This window comes from Crocuta crocuta, unplaced genomic scaffold (genome assembly GCF_008692635.1).
Source record: "Crocuta crocuta isolate KB4526 unplaced genomic scaffold, BGI_CrCroc_1.0 scaffold17, whole genome shotgun sequence".
Taxonomy (NCBI): Eukaryota; Metazoa; Chordata; class Mammalia; order Carnivora; family Hyaenidae; genus Crocuta; species Crocuta crocuta.
The window spans coordinates 4847508-4867754 of NW_027532041.1; the positions used below are offsets into that span (position 1 = coordinate 4847508).

The 20247-nt window shown below is 40.2% G+C and overlaps 1 protein-coding gene across 5 annotated transcripts in view; it reads right to left on the reverse strand.

Moving 5' to 3' along the window:
• The window catches only part of TTN (titin), a 272276-nt gene that overhangs the window by 170920 nt on the left and 81109 nt on the right, over positions 1-20247 (reverse strand). For 2 of the 5 annotated variants that reach the window (XM_077776371.1, XM_077776370.1), the window contains 31 exons: positions 19943-20221; positions 19539-19826; positions 19098-19376; positions 18726-19004; positions 18338-18616; positions 17936-18223; positions 17522-17809; positions 16701-16982; positions 16160-16438; positions 15760-16041; positions 15332-15610; positions 14946-15233; positions 14482-14760; positions 14111-14389; positions 13727-14005; positions 13299-13586; positions 12871-13158; positions 11096-11377; positions 10578-10856; positions 8841-9122; positions 8460-8738; positions 7656-7943; positions 7037-7315; positions 6645-6923; positions 6278-6556; positions 5170-5457; positions 4747-5034; positions 3970-4260; positions 1468-1755; positions 780-872; positions 373-658 (listed from right to left, as the gene is read on the reverse strand). The exons of the other annotated variants lie outside the window; for them this stretch is intronic. In XM_077776371.1, the coding sequence (XP_077632497.1) occupies positions 373-658; positions 780-872; positions 1468-1755; positions 3970-4260; positions 4747-5034; positions 5170-5457; positions 6278-6556; positions 6645-6923; positions 7037-7315; positions 7656-7943; positions 8460-8738; positions 8841-9122; positions 10578-10856; positions 11096-11377; positions 12871-13158; positions 13299-13586; positions 13727-14005; positions 14111-14389; positions 14482-14760; positions 14946-15233; positions 15332-15610; positions 15760-16041; positions 16160-16438; positions 16701-16982; positions 17522-17809; positions 17936-18223; positions 18338-18616; positions 18726-19004; positions 19098-19376; positions 19539-19826; positions 19943-20221 (8584 nt within the window). The remainder of the gene's footprint in view (positions 1-372; positions 659-779; positions 873-1467; positions 1756-3969; positions 4261-4746; positions 5035-5169; positions 5458-6277; positions 6557-6644; positions 6924-7036; positions 7316-7655; positions 7944-8459; positions 8739-8840; positions 9123-10577; positions 10857-11095; positions 11378-12870; positions 13159-13298; positions 13587-13726; positions 14006-14110; positions 14390-14481; positions 14761-14945; positions 15234-15331; positions 15611-15759; positions 16042-16159; positions 16439-16700; positions 16983-17521; positions 17810-17935; positions 18224-18337; positions 18617-18725; positions 19005-19097; positions 19377-19538; positions 19827-19942; positions 20222-20247) is intronic. 5 annotated transcript variants of the gene reach the window in all.

Genomic DNA, 20247 nt, shown 5'->3' on the forward strand with positions numbered 1-20247 from the left:
GTAATTATGGAAAATGTTTCAAACAGTTGATCTAGAAAATAATTCAGAACATGAGAAATAATACACAGAAATAAAAATTTCATATCTAGATGCATACGCATTTCTCTGTAGACCACTTCCTTTGTTCAAATTTTTAACAAAAAAATCACTTCATTCTCAAAACTTTCTTATGATCATTCAGAAACTGATCTTAATGAACCACTAACTTATGCCCAAATATTAGGTGCTTGCATATATGTTTTTGTGAGAATGTCTGTGTGCTTATGTTCTTACGTGACCTGAATTTTGGAGGGAGGAGTCCATAACTCTTGAGAGATCTCTTTTGTGAATGGAAATTTACTGTGCATATTTTTGTTTTAAAATTGAACTTACTTTTTCAGCATTGCTCTAAGATCTCCTTCAATCTTCTCTTGTTTCTTCCTTTCATCTACCTGTAGGTTAACGTTACTTTCAATTTCTCCATGTTTATTAAATGCGACACATCTATACAATCCAGAATCCGTTTTTGTGGTATCTCTAATCTCCAGCTTTGCCTCATCGCCTTTCTGATGGATAAAAATGCGACCCCCTTGGTTCAGTTGTCTCCATTTCCCTTTTGTCCATTTGACATTTGGGATTGGATCACCTCCAACTTTTGCAATGAATGTTGCAGTGGTTTCTAAGGAAGAATGAAAGCAAATGAATAAAAACCTTAATTTTCCCAACTCGGTTTTTGCAGAATTAGATCAGTGGCAAAATGTACAGGGTAGACAACGATGCACTTTTCACATAGTACTTACTTTCTACAACTCTGATACTCTGAGGTTCTGACACGAAGAAGAGTCTCCCATCTACTGCTGCTTTCTTAGCCACTGGGACTGCGGCTGGTTTTTCTAAAAGACACATTTATGTGTTTAGTTATTATGATTATGTTAAAATTAGAATAAATGATTCTTTTGTTAAAGCTTTAGGAATTTGGCTGTGTCAAAAGTATCATTCACTCTAGGTCTCATTATGTATAAGAGTGGGTTACAGAAGATACAGCAATTTTATAGGCATTTATAACTAGTGTGACTAGTTGTAGCTCTCGCATATAGGTTGAATGACAATTATAATACCAGTATCAAATTCTGTATTTCTAGGCTTGGCTTACACAGAGATTTCCTCCAGGACTATGACATCAGACTACTTCATGTCACATTATTACTGCATCATTCTTGGAACTTAATTATACATTCTTGGATATAGTAAAAAAGAGGTACAAGAAAGAGGATGGTGAACTTGAGACAATTTCAGACAATTTGCATTGAAATCATTTTCCCCGACTTCTCTAATACTTCAATTATAATAAGGAGACTATAAAGTGCAAATGAGCATGAACAGATGTTTCTAAAAAAATGGAATTCCATTCTTATTTAAGTTATAATAAGCAAATAAATGTGACCAGTCATTGGCTTGGTCTGAATAATACTATGGAGGTGTCTGTACCTTTAATGGTCACTTTTGATTTTGAAGTGTCACTTCCAGCCACATTTGAAGCTTTACACACATAATCTCCTGAATCGGCTTTAGTCACATCCTTAAGTTCCAGCACCACGGTGCCGTTAGCAAAGCTGAAGCTGCATTTGTCTGAAGGCTTTATTTCCCTTCCAGCCTTCAACCACTGGATCCTGATCGGCTCTGATCCGTGAACATGGCAACTGAGCTGCACAAATTCTCCTTCAATCGCTGTTACAGGAGTGAGGTGCTGATCGAACACAGGTGCTTTCTTAGGTTCTGGAATTAAAAATATATTTTTTAAAATGTTTATTTATTTATTTTTGAGACAGAGGGGAGGGGCAGAGAAAGAGGAAGAGAGAGAATCCAAAGCAGGCTCCGCACTTTAGTGCAGAGCCTGATGCAGGGATAGAACTCACAAACCGTGAGATCATGACCAGAGCCGAAATCAGGAGTCAGATGCTTAACCGACTAAGCCACCCGGGCATCCTAAAGGCTATTTTTAAACATAAAAGGAACATAAAGACAAAAAAAAAAATTGAATTCCAGAAAGAAAACAAATTTTGCCTCAAAATTTGTAATACTGGTTGCTGTAGTAGAACTGACTCAAGAACTGAATCAAGGTTGATTACTCTCTAAAGGCAATAGCTACATTTGTTTTTTTTTTTAAATAAAGGTTTAAAAAGAAGCAAAGAGTAGATGCCGTGTTTCTAATAAATCATGCAAGCATATGTGTTCTGATTAAGCATTGCGAACATTGCAACTGGCAGTTCCTATAAACTTCTGTGCCAGATAGTACACCATTGATTCTCTCAAAACTGCATATAGCTGCATTTTTACCAAACCCTAAAAACTAAGGGCCTACTGGGGAATTCTCCTCATCTAGAATAGTGGTTCTTGCTGCCCTCTGGGAAGAAAAGGCAACATTTTAGTAATCCATGAGCCCACATCGTAATATGTGATTCTCTGTGATATTCATCTTTTGTTGTTAAATGCAGTTAGAGTAGCATTTAAAATCCAGTCTATGTCCAAAGGAAACAGCAGTTGAAGCTCAGTGTTCAACTGAAAACCATTGAAGAATGCACAAGTAACATGTTAGGAAGGCCTTGTACTACTCAGTGTTATGTAATGATTTTAGTCAATGATTCTGAGAAATATTTGAAAAAAGGCAATATTCATGATTGTAAGGATGAAAACTTCTGATGTCTACTTAAAAAACAATTCTACAAGGAAATAGCCTCTGAATTCTACAGAAAGTACTTATCTACTCAATGGTAAAACCACCAGGGATGTAAACCATAAATATAAACCACTGCTAAGGATATATTTTTTTGTTTTATTCAACATATTTTAAAACTAAATGCACTTAAGTTCTGTTACATGAGCGTCTTTTAAGTTAAGACATCTCAGTAATATTAGCCTATTAGTGATATTAACCTATCACCTGTGCACGCACCCTGAAAAGGCAAGCTGTATCATCAGAGCTGGTAATCAAACTCCCAACTACTCTAGGAAGTTGGTGTGTCAAGTGATTTTGATGATTCTGCATCAGACTCATTTGGATGAAGCCATTATGGTCAGAGGATCAGGTCAAAAAGACCTCCTTAAATGATACAGTCTATTTCTTTGCCTCAAGCTACAACTGTATATTTAAATACATCTTCTGTAATAATATGCAGCATCTTTCCACTCATCTTTTTTGTCCTTTTTGAGCAAATTTTACTCTTTTGTCTGGAATTAATATTCATTTATAGACTAAAAGCTTTGGGCAATATATGTCCAACAATAATCCTTTAGAAATAAAAAAGAATATTTCAGAATGTGGCATAATAATAAGCAAATCTAATGCAATTTTCCATGATGAAAATTTAAGAAGTTTTTGAAATGAACATGCTTCATAAAAAATCTATATATCACTTGTGCACGAATTTCCAAGGAGATTTGGACTTCTAGCTCCCGGAGAGAATTGCGGGAAAAGATTTACAAGCTAAGATTTTAGTCCCTAGAGTATAGGACACCTAATTTGCTGGCCATGTAAATTACAAATAGTAGTATATTTTAAGAAAATATATATGGAATTATGGTGAACCAATTACATAACGTATTTGTACAGTTGGCCCTTGAACAACGTGGGGTTGCATGGCGCGGCTCCCCTCACCAGCAGATTTTTTTCTTTTCTCTAGCTTACTGTACTGTAAGAATATAACATATAATACATAACACACAGATCATGTGTTAATTGACTGTTGATGTTATTAGTAAGGCTTCCAGTCAACAGTCCCCTATTAGTAAAGTTTTGGAGAAGTCAAAAGTTGTCTGGGGATTTGTTAGTGCTCCTAATCTCCATTTGTTCAAGGGTCAGATGTACATATATCTGTTATAACTTACTTGGTCAACAGTAAGACATGCATGCATGTCAGAAGAAATGCACAGGGCTATCTAATAGGCAATAAGGAAGAACACAAGAGGCTTGGGGCTGTGAAGATAACTAACCTTTGATGACAATTGAAGATGTACACAGAGCAGAGCCTGCGTCGTTCGACACTTTGCACGTGTACAGACCGGCATCACCCATGCCCGCCTTCTTGATGTGCAGCAGGAGGGTGTTGTTCTTGAATGTAATTTCACAGTTAGCGGTTGGATGTATCTCTATGTTATTCTTGTACCATGCAACCATTATAGGCTGGGAGCCAGCAACACGGCCCTCAAGCTTGAAAGAATTCCCTTCTGTTTCTTCAACTGTCTCTGAGAGTTTTTTAGTGAAACTTGGTGGAATGAGCCGTTCTGTAAGAAATTGCAAAGATATATGAAACGGAAGCCAAGAGCAGATTACTGATATGAGGCTTTTCAGGAAAAAGAAGTCATATTTTACGTTAAAAGTTAATGCTGACCAACTGAATACAGCAAATCAGTGTATGTCCCTAAAATTTCAGCTCCCCCTCCCCCACAAACTTATTCTAAACTGTTCTCTGATTTATGGGATAAATGATGAAAATAACTTACAGCTATTTACAGAACCACAAATAAAAAGAGGAGGGTGGTCTTAGGGTTATGTAGGATATATATAGTTTTAGAAAAATACGAATTTAGAAAGATTGCTTGTTCTCTAGAGAAACTTATTTCTTCCTAAACATTTTTATGTCATTTGTTTAAAACTATGACATGTTTAGTACTATGTCCTAAATTTCACTGCCCTTATAGAAACTGCACCATTAGGTTAGAACAGAAAATGATTATGTTTCATTGGACCACATGTAAAATAAATGACACCTTTTATATTAAGTTGAGCCGTGCAGGAGTCCTTTCCCACTTCATTCACAGCATAGCAGGTATACTGCCCGGAGTCTCCTTTGTCCACTTTCAGGATTGTCAGGTGGGCACTGTTTTCCAGGTAACTAATCTGGTAGTTTCCACCACTTCGTATCTCTCTGTTGTCTTTGGCCCAGGTGACCTTTATTGGTTGTGTCCCAGTCACGTGGCACTCAAAGTCTGCACTTTCCCCAACCACAGCATCCACAGGGGCCACAGGAACGTCAAAGAAGGGCGGGTTCTTCCCCTCTAAGAGCAGAGCAGAAAGGCAAGATTTCAGGCCCCATAGCCATCCCACTTGACAGAAACCGTGATGTTTTCTCCTTAATTTTGACTACAGAAATTTTATTTACAGAATAGAAAGAAGCTGAAGAATCCACAAACCTGTGAGAATGAGTCTGGCACTGGAAGAAGCCGACCCGATAGGATTCGTAGCTGTGCAAGAATACTGGCCTGCAAGGCTCCGATCTGTTTTAAAAATATTCAGAGTGGCTACATTATCTAAAAATGATGTTTGTACATTTGGGCCATCTTTCAATGGCTTGCCATCTTTATACCAAGACACTGAGATAGGTTCTGATCCATGTATGGTACATTCAAAAACAACTGGAAGTCCAACTGTTTCTTGGACATCTCGCAATTGCCGAGAAAATGATGGTGGAAATTTTTGCTCTGTAGGAACAAAATTAAAAATAATGAATACTTCTGGATGGTTTTAATTTACTGAATACTCTTCTCACAATTATTGCTATATAGATAATAATATACCTACAAAAATATCAGGAGGTATTAATAGCTCTTGAATTAACTCGAACACAAAGAACAACATATAAACTTCTGGAATAGAATTTTCACTCTGTGGTTACCCTAATGCACACCAGGTGCAAAAACATGTAAGCCTGTAGAGAAATTGATTGGCTTAAGGTACACCTCCAGGCACGCAGCAGATCCTCCTATTGTTAGGAATGCCTTGTTGGCAACTGAATGGGGTACTCATGAGGTGGAATTTTAAAAATATGGCCACTCATTTTTCTTAAAGCTTTAATTACAGAGACAATTGATTCCATGATCCTTCCAACCGAGCATGTAGGCCTCTTATCTCTCCCACCTATAGACAAAGATAAGCCACTAAGTGTAGGCGGAATCTCTTAAGTGGAACATTTTGCATTGGGCAGAAGGAAGGCCTTCACCAGATATTTTAAATCTTCTTCAAAAGCAACACAAACTCATTCACTTCAAAAATACTGCAATCGGGGCGCCTGGGTGGCTTAGTCGGTTAAGCGTCCGACTTTCGCTTAGGTCATGATCTCGCGGTTCGTGGGTTCGAGCCCCGCGTCGGGCTCTGTGCTGACTGCCAGCTCAGAGCCTGGAGCCTGTTTCAGAGCCTGGAGCCTGTCTCCCTCTCTCTCTGACCCTCCCCTGCTCACGCTGTCTCTCTCTCTCTCTCTCTCCTAGAAATAAATAAAACATTAAAAAAAAATACTGCAATCACCTTGCACAGTAAGGAAAGTTGATGAAGAAACTTCTCCCACACTGTTTTCAGCTCTGCAGATATATTCTCCACTGTCATTACTATCAACCTGGTTGAAAACCAGTGTAGCGACGTTGTTCCGAAAATGCATTTTGTAGGTGGTAGTAGGTCTTAATTTTGTATCTCCTTTGTACCATGACACCCCAATTTCAGGGGTCCCAGCAATCTGGCATTGTAAAGAGGCAGAATCTCCAACGGTCACCTTAACAGGCTCCAACTGCTTGACAAAATATGGTGGTTCTGTAGGCAGGAGAGAGAATTAGTCATGAAGAGACATGCCAGAATGATTATTTATATATGAAGATATGAATGTGGGATCATAACAAACCTAGTATCAGTATTTGTGCGGAACAGGAATCTTTTCCAGAAGCATTTTCGATGTAGCAGTTGTACTGTCCTGCATCCTCTACCATGCTACTTGGGATTTCCAAGATGGCAGACCTTTCGGTTGTGGTAATATGACACCTCTGAGAAGGAGTTATGTTTATGCCATTTTTCTTCCATGTAACGGAAATAGGAGGAGTTCCGGTGTACGTGCCCTCTAGAATCAAGGGTTTTCCTTTCTCTATGCTGTAATCATTGAGCCTCTTCACGAATTTGGCTGGGGCTATAGAAAACAGATTGACAATATGAAATCAAACCCATATACATTCAGATATAGACCTATATGATACTTTATGTATACTAGTTGTAAAAATGCAGAATAGCGGTCCAACAAACCTTTTACATAGAGATGTGTTGTACAAGAAGCTCTACCGGCTTCATTACTAACTATGCAGGTGTATTCTCCACTTTGTGTTGTATCTACATCAAACAACTCCAGTTCGGCAACTGAATCCTCCAGGGACACATTACATCTGTCCCCTGGTACTAGTTCACTGCTACCCTTGAACCAGCTGACGCTGAAAGGAGGTGTTCCTTTTATGATGCTTGTGAAAGTTACATTGGCTCCGGTAAAAACATCCATGGCCTCAGGTTTCTGAACAAAAGATGGTGGTTCTAAACAAAGAAACACAAACATACACGAAAAACGATTTAATATTTTTCGATTTCGATGATAATAATACTCAAAAAATTTCACTAACTCTGAAATATAGCTCTGTTTTACTGTATTTTTAAACAATTATTTATTTTGAGAGAGAAAGCACGAGTGGGGGAGGGGCAGAGAGAGAGGAGAAAAAGAGAGAACCCCAAGCAGGCTTCACGCTGTCAGTGCAGAGCCCAACGTGGGGCTAGAACTCACAAGCTGCAAGATCTTGACCTGGGCTGAGATCAAGAGTTGGACACTTAACCAACTGAGTGACCCAGGCGCCCCTGTTTCGTTGTCTTTTTAACTGACCTCTCACAGTCAGAGGAGCACTGCATTCATCAGAACCAGCCACATTAGTAGCTACACAGGTGTAGTTGCCAGCATCTGATTCTTCCAGCATGTTCACAGTTAAAGCACAAGTGTTGTCTGTCAGGGTGGACTGGTATTTCCTTCCAATACTGATCTCATTTCCTTCATGGAACCAGGAGACGGAGATTGGAGGTGATCCATAGACTTTGCACTCCATTACAACCGAGGAACCGGACAGACCCTTCGTCTCTTTCAATTTTCTCGTGAATGAAGGAGGAATAGTTCGGTCTGAATGTGGTAAAAATCAAACAAACAAGGGGCATTCGTTATAACATGTTTTGAAAAGAGAATTAGTGTATTTTTGATGGAATATCCCTAGATCCACTTGGCGTCTTTGTAAAGATATCGAAGAATTCCCTACGGGCTCACATAGTCAAAAGTCTCATGAATCAATGGATAAGATGTGCTGATTGATGTGTTAAGGATCTTGGTCTCTCATCGCCGTGAACCATTATATGGTGAATTATTCCAGCGTAAGTGATAGTTAAAGGCAACTTTGTCTTTCTCCAGGGATTCAGTTTTACTCTAACCGCTCTGAATTGAGGAAATTTCTCCATGAGAAAGGGATATAACTTTTGAACTTGATTTTCTTCTAACTCTACAGGTACGTTACTTCTGATTTTGCTGAGGCAGAAGATGTCAGACTCATGTCACACTGTAGAAGATGGAGCTTCGCATATGCATATATATATAAATCAGGAGCTATACTATAATAACACTGAGACAAAAGGCTAACCAACCAACCTGAAACTTGAACGGAGGCTGTACAGCTGTCTTTGCCAACGGGGTTTTGCACCTCGAAACTGTATACCCCACTGTCGCTAGGTGCCACATTAATAATCTTAAGGCCAGATACTTTGTTGAAGAAGCTTATTTTGTATTTGCTGTCACTTGTCAGTTGTTTTCCATCCTTAAACCACTTCGTACTGAGTTCGGGTGTGCCAGTGACTGTGCACTCCAAGGTACAGGTATCTCCTGTGGTAACTCTTATGGATTCTGGCTTTTCCACAATTGCTGCAGGTTCTGGAATGAGATACAGATTACACTCAGATTTTAAAACAAGCTGAAAAACTAAAGAAAACACAGATATTTTTGTGTTCCTGACAATGTTCTATTTGTACTAACCGAGAACAGAGAGTGTGGCGAAGCACTCTTGCATTCCAGCATCATTTTTGATCTGACAGGTGTACTTCCCAGCATTGGTTGTTTCTGCTCTTGCAAACTGTAGGGTTGCAACGTTTTCTGAATAAGAAACCCATATGTTGTCACTTTCTCTAACAATTTCCCCCTTATCTTTGAACCACACCACTGAAATTGGCTCAGCGCCTTCAATAGTAGTCTGTAGCTGAACTTCTTCACCAACGATGGTAGAAACATCACTGAGCTTCTTCACAAATCTTGGTGGTGCTGATGAAAAAAAGAATGTCATTTAAAATGCGTGGGTATAGCTTTTCCAAAGAAGACATCCAGACGGCCAACAGACATATGAAAAGATGCTTAACCTCGTTCATCAGCAGGGAAATACAAATCAAAACCACACTGAGATATCACCTCACACAGGTTAGAGTGGCTTAAATGAACAACTCAGGAAACAACAGAGGCTGGCAATGATGTGGAGAAAGGGGAACCCTCTTGCACTCTTGGTGGGAATGCAAACTGGTGCAGCCTTTCTAGAAAACAGTGTGGAAGTTCCTCAAAAAATTAAAAGTGGAATTACACTATGGTCCAGGAATAGCACTACCAGGAATTTATCCAAAGGATACAGACATGCTCATTCATAGGGGCACATGTACCCCAGTGTTTATAGCACCACTATCAACAATAGGCAAATTATGGAAAGAGCCCAAATGTCCATCGACTGATGAGTGGATAAAGAAGATGTGATTTATATATACAAGGGAATACCACTAGGCAATGAGAAAGAATGAAATCTTGCCATTTGCAACAACATGGATGGAACTGGAGGGTATTATGCTAAGTGAAATAAGTCAGTCAGAGAAAGACAGATATCATGTTTTCACTCATGTGGAATTTGAGAAACTTAACAGAAGACAATGGGGGAAGGGAAGGAGAAAAATGTTTTCAAACCGAGAGGGAGGAAACCATAAGAGACTTAAATACAGAGAACAAACTGAGGGTTGAAGGGGAGGTGGTAGGGAGGAGAAGATGGGTGAAGGGCATTGAAGACAGCACTTGTTGGGATGAGCACTGGCTGTCGTCTGTAAGTGATGAATCATGGGAATCTACATACTGTATATGCTGTATGTTAGCTAACTTGACAATAAATTACATTTAGAAAAAAACAACAACCATGTTCATAAAAATGTCCCAGGGGTGCCTGGCTGGCTCAGTCAGTGGAGTATGCAATATTTGATCTTCGGATTTTGAGTTTGAGCCCCATGTTGGGTGTAGAGATTACATAAAAATAAAACCTTTGAGAAAATAAATAAATAACAATAGAATGTATGGGTCTACTAGTACTTCCCTCAAGTTATGCAATGCTAGGAATTACACTGGTGATAACGTGTTGTTTCCATTTCTTAAATAAGAGGTATTTTTGGTGAGAGCAGGAACATGCTAGAGTTTACATTAAGCTGAAAGACTCAGACATCTTCTCCTCTCCAGAATTCTAAGTTCAATGAAACCCACTGGAAAAATTGTCTAAAATGATATTTGGTAGGATTCAGAAATGGGATGCACACTAAATGCAAAAAAGACTTGGAAAAACAAGAAAGGAAGAGGAGAAGACACAGCTAGCGATTAAGGACCTGGCACTCACTAAGAAGCCAACAGACTATTAAAATTAGAAGGGAAATAATGAGAAGGGAAACAGCAGACAGAAAAGAATGAAGCCGCTCTAACCTTTCAGAGTGATAGAGCCAACACAAGAGTCACTGCCCACATCGTTGGTGGCTCTGCACTGGTACTCCCCCATGTCTGCAGCATCGACGTTCAGGATGTGAATACTTGTCAGGAAGTTCTCAGTCATTATCTTGTACTTCTTGCCGCTCCTCAGTTCTCTCTTCTCTTTATGCCAAGAAACTTGAAACGGGGGCGTACCCTGAAGCTCACATTCAAGATGAACATCAGCTCCTTTCAGGGTCTCAACAGGATGAGGCTTTTTGCGGAAAATGGGTGGTTCTACAATTGAAGGGTCATTGGGTTAGAGGAAAAAGGAACATTTGGATGTGTGCTGTAAGTTTCTAGTTTCAAGTAAGAATCTGTTTCCCATTCCATCATAGAGACAGAAAACATCACTTTCACTTTTCAACTGCACTCTTTAAAAATTAAGGATACCACTAGAGAGTCACACAGGGAACTCAGAGGACTACCGGAGAGGAGTCCAGTGTGAAAGCTGCAAAGGAAGAGTGAGGTCTGACCTTTCACTTTCAAGGAAGTGCTGCTGCTTGCACTGCCAGCTGCGTTGCGGGCCTCACAAGTATAGTCTCCGCTGTCTTCAACACTGAGGTGGTGCATTTCCAACACTGCCACCGAGTCAACAAATGACATTCTGAATTTGCTGCTCTCTTGAATTTCAGTCTCGTCTTTGTACCATAACACTTTGATTTCTGGAGACCCTCCTATTTTACATTCATATCTTGTGTATTCGTCCTGTTTTACAATTCTTGATGGTTCTAGCTTCTTAATGAACCTGGGTGGTTCTATGGAACCAAGAGGGAAAACACAAGGTAAGGGAAGGAAAAGATGTGTATAACTCAAGATGAAGTGAAAAAAGGAAACTGCCAACAGAGAGGTCTTTAACTCTGGAAAACAAATTTACCTGAGGCTGTTCAAGGAAGAATAGCTAATAATTCGTAGTTAACAATGGTTAAGTTAAATCTAAGTAGAAATTTCTAAAAGTAAAATGCATTTAAGTCAGTAAACACCCACATCAAATGTTATTGCAGAAGGAAGGAGGAAAATACATTGATCCACGTTGTGTGGTCCTCTTCCCAGCAAGAGAATCATGTATTTAAAAAAAAAAAACATTTATTTTTGGGAGGGAGAGGGAATCCCAAGCAGGCTCCGCACTGTCAACACAGAGCCTGCTGCAGAGCTCACCCTCATGGACCCATGAGATCATGACCTGAGCTGAAATCAAGAGCCAGATGCTGAACTTGCTGAGCCACCCACATATGCCCCCCCAATAGTATCTTTAGTGCAACATCAGAGGCAGGGGGTGTATCTGTTGCTGGAGGTGCTATGAGGTTCACAGGGAATAAGAGAGTTTGACCACTCTCTTGTATGTAAATTAGCAGAGACCTATCTCCTATGGCTGCGAAGATATTAGATATATACCATGAGGAATCAAAATAACAAAACTGGGTGAGTTTTCTTAATATTTATGCCAATTCCTCTTATACACCTTAAATAGATATTTCTTCAACCTTCATAATTTCCCATACGAGGTAGGGAGAGCAATGCTTTCTTCATTAACTGAAGCAAAAAAAAATTCAAGCTCAGGAAGATAAAAATGGCTAGGAATATGTCATAGAGCAAATGGGCTACTAAATACAATTCTATTTTAGTTTCAAGGTAGCTACAAATCACCACAAAAACCCTTAAAAAAATTCTCTACTGGGTTAAATCAGCATCTCATTAATTATTCAATTTCTGACAACAGCTGTGAACTTGCTGCGGAAAGAAATAGTTGCCTTCTACAATGCTGGATATTGATGTTCTAGCCCTCTGGCTTCCACTATTATTTAAATGGATCTAGTGGAGGAAGAGAGGTTGAAGCAAGCTGACTCTTTTTGAAGGGCTTGTTTAGGATCTGCTATCCCCTAGAGAAACTAAATCCATTAATTTACAAACTACTGTGGAAAATAAGTCATTTGAGATAACTTCTTTTTTTTTGCCCCAAACTGATTTCTTTCAAAACTTGGATATTCTTGCATTTCTGCAGCAAACATTTGTTCACTATTTCCCTAGTCTCTATTTTAGCCTTTGAAAATAGATTTTCAGTCCATGTTTTACTGGTTTTATATTTTCTTATTAAAAAAAAAAAAGTTAAAACTGGACCCCACTTGGAAGGCTCTGGTCTCTTCTAATTACTAGACCATGGTCCTAAACATAACTTTCAAGCACACCCTTCCTCCTATATTTCAAGATATTGAAAATGTAAGAGATGTTGCTACTCTACTGGGACAAGTACCTTGTACACCCAGATGAGCAGAACAAGAGTCTTTTCCAGCGACGTTGCTTGCGTAGCAGGTATACTGCCCGGCATCGCCTTTGCTTACTTTGAGAACTGTCAGAGTGGCAGTATTTTCAACCAAGGTCATCTTGTAGTTGCCTCCAGGGCGAATCTCTCGGTTATCTTTGGCCCAAGTGATTTTGATGGGTGCAGTTCCAGTTACATGACATTTAAAAGAACCACTTTCTCCAAGAGCAAGATCTACTGATACAGGCTTCAGATCAAAGAAAGGAGGCACTTCATGCTCTGAAAATGATGAAGAGCAACATGACGACTTCAGTTTTCATGCTTCCAGACATGGGGCAGAAACTAAGTGGCACCAGCCCGGTTGCCCATGGCAGTGAAGCTGCTTTATAACAAAGAAGGTGATGTGATAAGCTACTCACCTGTGAGAATGAGCTTGGCACTGGATGAAGCAGTTCCAAGAGGATTAGAAGCTGAGCAATTGTACTGACCAACGTGGCTCTGGTCAGTTTGCAAAATCTGAAGAGTTGCTACGTTATGAACAAAAGATGTTTGCAAATTAGAATCATCTTTCAAAAGTACCCCATCCTTGTACCAAGACACTTGAAGAGGTTCTGAGCCATTGATGCGACATTCAAATGCAACTGGGAAGCCAAGCGTCTCATGAACATCCTTCAGTTTTCTTGCAAAGGAAGGTGGAAGTTTGCGCTCTGTAAAGAAGTTACAGATAATTCTTATTTACAAGAGAGAAAACAACCATGACATATTTGAATCCATTGAAATTTTGATGTTTTGAAGAAAATCGGTCTGTCAGCACACAGTAAGACTTGTTAAACAAAAGCATCATCACCTCTGATAACGAGCACGGCTGAAGAAGCGACTGCCCCCACACTGTTTTCTGCCTTGCAAGAGTACTCTCCTACGTCACTGTGATCTACTTTGTTGATTACCAAAGAGGCGACATTATTCTTAAATTGCATCTTGTATGCAGGAGCTGATCGTAGCTTTGTGTGCTCTTTATACCAAGAAATTCTGATTTCTGGGGTTCCATCCACTTTACATTGTAAAGTTATGGGTTCTCCAATGGCTGCTTCCACATGTTCCAGAGGTTCAATGAAATAAGGTGGTTCTAGGGTACAAAGGATGATATAATCAATCAGTTATGCTAACTTAAAGAGGATGTTTTAAAAGAAAGAAAAGATAGCAATGAAAAAGAGATAACTTGCCAACACACCTAAGACAGACACCAGAGCTTCACAAATATCTTGACCGGCCTCATTTTCTATCAGGCAACTGTACTGTGCATAATCCTCTACAGTGCTGTCAACAATTTCCAGGATGGTGGATTTCTCTGTCGTGGTAATACTGCAACTTTGAGACTGTGAAAGAGGGAACTCATTCTTCATCCAGCTCACTGAGATGGGAGGTGTGCCAGTGTACGTGGCCTCAAGAACTATGGGGCTTCCTGTCTCCACGCTGAAATCAGCCAATCTTTTCACAAAGGTGGCTGGTTCTATATGGAGAAAACATGAGGGTAAATTTGGCATCTTTAAATGAAGACCTGGAAGAAAACTTAAAAGATACACGAGGGAGCAAAGAGCAGACCTTTCACAAAAAGATGTGCGGTACAGGAGGCACTGCCTGCATCATTAGTTACGAGGCAAGAATAGTCTCCACTCTGCAATGGCTCCACTTCCAACAACTCCAGCTCTGTCACAAAATCTTCCAGAGAGATGGTGCATGACTCCCCTGACACCAGTTCTCGGCTGCCTTTAAACCATTTGACCTTGAACGGAGGGGAGCCTCTAATGACGCAGGAGAATATGAGGCTCATTCCAGGTAAAACTTCCACAGAGTCAGGGATTTGTTCAAAAGATGGTGGTTCTGGATACCCCAATGGAGGGGGAGAGCAAGAAAGAAAAGAAATCCAGGTGAGATGTGCTTCTGCTACTTGAAGAAAAGGGAACTAAGACTAAAAATGAAGAGAAGGTAAAGAAATCGCATGCAAGGCAGGCACTAAGTCCCTTAGAGATGTCGGAGAAGCAGCTGCCTGATCCTTGCACACTGACCTTGCACAGTCAGGACGGCTGAGCATTCGTCTGAACCCGCCACGTTGGCGGCCACACACGTGTATGTGCCTGTGTCGGTGGGCTCCAATGAGCTCAAATTCAAAGTACAGACATTTTCTGAAAAGCTGGACTGGCATTTAGGCCCACTAACGATCTCATTCCCATCCTGAAACCAGCCAACTGAAATCGGGGCTGAACCAGAGACTCGGCACTCCAAAACTGCAGATGCTCCCAGGATGGCATTCATGTCTTTCAACTTGCGGATGAAGGAAGGAGGAACAACGCGATCTAGGTGGAGAAGAGTAGTTTTCCTTTGATAAGAGGAGCTTTCTTTTTTTGTTTTTCTAGGAAAAATTATATATTCATAAGAACCTCTTACTACTCACCCGAAACATGGACAGATACAGAACAGCTACTTTTACCAACGCTGTTTTTCACTTCAAAGCTATATAACCCCTTGTCACTCATTTCTGCGCAAGGGATTTTAACTGAGGCCACTTTGTTGATGAATGTAATGTGATGTTTGCTGTCTGCAGATAATTCTCTCCCATCTTTGAACCACTTGACTGAAAGTTCGGGGGTCCCAGTCACTACACACTCTAAAGCAAAAGGATTTCCAGTAGTGACAGTCATGGGTTCCGGCTTCTCTAGGATTCTGGCTGGTTCTAAAAGAAGAAGTATAATGCATTGAAAAAAAAAAAGTCACCTTCCAAACTAGGAGTATAATCAATATTTTATGGGGTTAGAGTAATATTTGCAGACGATGATCATGGGCCAATTTGATTTTTTTCTTAGGTTGTACTTTATTACTAACCTAGTACAGTCAAGACAGCTGAACATTCTCTCATTCCGGCATCATTTTTGATTTGGCACACATATTTTCCAGAATTAGATGCTTCCGGGCTCCCAAGTTGGAGGGTTGCAACATTATCAACGAATGAAATCCTAGTGTTTTCACTCTCTCTGATGACTTCACCTTTATCTTTCAGCCAGACAACAGAAATTGGCTGGAAGCCTTCCACTACAGCCCGTAACTCAACAGGATCCCCAAGAAGAGTTGAGGTGTCGCTTAGCTTTTTCACAAATCGTGGGGGTTCTAATGAAAGAAATTTGTGGTTAGAGAAAATAAAGAGATTCATAGCCACATAAATTATTAGTTAAGCATGAAGAGATGAAAGGAAGAGGCATATATTTTTGTGCCCATGTATACAAACCTTTGAACTTGACAGTGCAAACACACGTGTCGCTTCCCACCTCATTAGTAGCTTTGCAGTGATACTCTCCTACATCGGAGGCTTCAAGATTAAGGATATGAAGACTTGTATCATAATTTTTTGAGGTGATTTTAAATTTCTTGCTGCTTCGAACTTGCTTTCGATCTTTAACCCACACCACTTCAAATGGGGGGGTTCCCGAAATTTCACATTGGAAGATAACATCAGAACCTTTAAGAGCTCCTACTGGAGAAGGCTTCTGGGTGAAAACGGGAGGTGCTACCAGAAGAAAAAAAAAAAGAAGATAAATGATGAGGATATTTGCTTGCTAAGAAAAGAAAAAATATTTTAGAATCCAGAATCATTAAGAGGGATTGGTGTGATCATATGGCATTATGCTAACACAAGGAATAATAATTCATAAAAACTAGTTTAAGAACTGCAAGCAAGTCCTCTTAATGAGCCTTTTGAGTTTGGAGCTCGTAACATTGCTGAGAAAGAATCAAATCAGAGGAGAAGAAAGATGCTTAGTGTGCCTAACCTTTAACGGTCAGGGCTGTGCTGCAGCTGGCGTCCCCAACACCATTATGAGCCTCACAGATGTAGTCCCCACTGTCCTCAGTGCTGGCTTCATTGATGGTAAGCAACGCCACAGAATTAATGAAGGACATGTTGTATTTCCAACTTTCATGAAGTTCACTGTCGTTTCGGAACCATGAAACTTTGATTTCTGGGGAACCACTTATTTTACATTCCAGTTGGATGGATCCTCCCTGCTTTGCAATTGTTGAAGCGTCTAGTTTCTTAACAAACTTTGGAGGTTCTAGCAAATCAAAGGAAAAAAATAGCTTAGGTTTGTAGTTGAAGGTCCCACAGCACATGTTTAAACTGGTTACTGGTTTATTATCAGAATGTGCTTTCTGATAATTTTATGGTAAAATGTTTTCTATTAAATAAGCTTTTAATAGAGGATTTAATTGTTAAGTTTATTTTTATAGTTTGATATATAAACTAAAACACACCAGTTAATGTATTATAGAGGTGTTTGATCAAAATTTAGTGATGACCAATCAGAATGCATGTAACAGAAAAGAATAAAAAATGAGAATGGACAGTTGAAACAATAGTTAACAAATTTCAATTAAACACCATTCAATAGGATCACACTTAGAGATAACATTAATTTAAAGAACAATATAAAGACAAAGTAGAACATTGATTAATGTCTTCTTCAACACTAATATACATCCTAACATGACCCAGTTAGTTTACCCCAAACATTTAAAAACTAAAGAAACTTTTAGAAGTCAATTACACAAACGTGGGAAAGAACAAACACTGGTAGACGCCATGCAGTGATACCTTTTACACTGAGTTGAGCTGAGCACATGTCTTTGCCAACATCATTGGTTGCTTGGCAAGTATATTGCCCAGAGTCTCCTTTGCCTACTTTAAGAATTCTTAAATGGGGAGTGTTTCCCACACATGTGATAGTATAATTTCCTCCAGGACGTATCTCCTTATTGTCTTTTGACCAAGTGATTCGCATTGGTTGAGCACCAGTAACATGACACTCAAAGTCAGCACTTTCCCCAGCAATGACATCTATAGATACAGGCTTGATGTCAAAGAAGGGAGATTTCTTAGGTTCTGGAAAATGAAAAGAAAAGGCAATGGGCGTTTTGTTTTGTTTTACTTTTTCCATTGGCCACTTCTCCTCTGACCATGAATAAGAGGTCATTGTTCGCAAAGACAAAGATTAACACGGGAACAAACCTCTTGCCGTCAGTCTAGCACTAGAAGATGCTGTTCCAAGTGGATTAGAAGCTGAGCAGGAGTACTGGCCAGAGTGGCTCAAGTCGGTTTGCAAAATTTTTAAAGTCGCCACATTATCTACAAATGACATCTGTAGATTCTCATCATCTCGTAAAAGTACCCCATCTCTATACCAGCACACTTGGATGGGTGCGGAGCCATTTAATCGACAAGTGAGTGTAACTGGCAGCCCCACAGTTTGTTCAATATCTTTCAGTTGTCTTGCAAAGGACGGTGGGAGTTGGCGCTCTGTAGGAAGATAAGCGATACTGGAGGCATTAGTAGCTGAGGCGAAAATTTCTCCCCAAAGATAAAAGAATTAAGATTTTAAAATTTTCTTAATTTTGAAAATAACATCATCACCTTGAATTCTGAAGACAGTCTTAGACGAAGCAGTTCCTATGCTATTTTCTGCTTTACACGTGTACTCTCCACTGTCATTAATGTTCACTTTGTTAAAAACAAGTGTGGCCACGTTGTTTGTAAAATAGGTCCTGTATTCAGGAGTTGGACGTAACTTGGTGTCTCCTTTATACCAAGACACTGTAATTTCTGGTGTCCCAGCCACTTGACATTGTAAAGAAACTGAGTCTCCAACTGATGCCTCCAGGGGCTCCAGTTCCGTAACAAAATAAGGTGGTTCTAAAGAAGAAAGGATTGCAATCAGCAGCTGGAATTAAAGAAAACTGAACAAACCCATGCTTCGTGCTACACGAATGCCAATTATTAAAGAGAGAATAAGACAACACACCTAACGTCGATACCAAAGCTTTGCAAACATCCTTCCCTGCCTCATTTTCAATTTCGCAGGAGTACTGTCCCGCATCTCTTTTTGTGCTATTCAGGATTTCTAGGATGCAAGTTTTCTCTGTGGTGACTATGCTGCATTTTTCAGACGGACTTATGTCAAAACCATCCTTTTTCCAGGTAACTGAAATCGGAAGTGTTCCAGTATAGGTGCCCTCGAGAATTATGGATTTCCCTGGTTCCACAGACTGATCGCTTAACCTCTTCACAAACGTAGCTGGTTCTGGTGAGTGACAAAGCATAGCAATTAAACACAATAAAAGCACAAAGATGTCAATGAATAAAGAATAGGAAGAGCAAATGCACTTGAGCGAACCTTTTACAAAGAGACGAGTAGTGCAGGATGCTTGGCCAGCACCATTAGAAACCACGCAAGTATACTCCCCACTCTGAGAAATGTCCACATTAAATAATTCCAGTTCCGCCACAGTGTCTTCAAAATAGATGTTGCACTGGTCTCCTCTCACCAGTTCCCTGGCACCTCTGAACCAGCCCACCTTGAATGGAGGGGTGCCTCTAATAACGCTTGTGAAAGTGACATTTTTGCCTGGTAGTATCTCCGAAGGTTCAGGTTCCTTCACAAAAGATGGTGGTTCTACATAGAGATGGAGGACAGTGAAAAGCGCCTGTGAGCTTCTAAGTTAGCCACAACTTTGAATCAAAAACAAAGAGCACTTTTGAATGTGTGTCAGATGGGTGCCTGGGTGTGCACCCAGAGAGGAATTTGTAAGAAACGGTTTGCGTCTTTAACACTGACCTTGTACGGCCAATGCCGCACGACACTCATCAGAGCCAGCGGCATTAGCAGCCACGCATGTGTAGTTGCCCATATCTGAGGAGTCCAGAGAATTCAGCTGCAACGTGCAGACATTATCTGAAAACATGGTTTGGTACTTTGCTCCACTGACAATCTTAGTTCTCTCATGAAACCAGGCCACAGAGATAGGTGATGAGCCAGCTACTCTGCACTCCAAGATGCACGAAGTACCCAGCACCCCAGTGGTATCCCTCAGTCTTCGTGTGAAAGAGGGAGGGACCATTCGGTCTGTGTGAGGAAAAGCAAGAGACTCATCAGGATTTGAAAGAACAGAAGAGACTTGAGAGAAAGAAACCGGTGAAGGGAATTCACATAAGCACCGTGGGGAGTGGATCGGAACTAACCTGAAACGTCAACCACAGCCGTACAGCTACTTTTTCCAACATTATTTTGCACTTGGAAAGTGTATGTGCCTGCATCTTGCCTTTCAACAGAGAGAATCTTTAAGGAAGAGATTCTGTTGTAGAAGCTAAATTTGTGTTTTTGGCTGCTGGTCAACAGCTTTCCGTCCTTGTACCATTCAACTGAGAGTTCAGGAGTGCCAGCCACCTTACACTCCAGAGTGCACGTTTCTCCCACAGTCACCATCATCGATCCTGCCTTCTCAACAATGATTGCAGGCTCTGAAATAAAACGTGATAGCCATCTG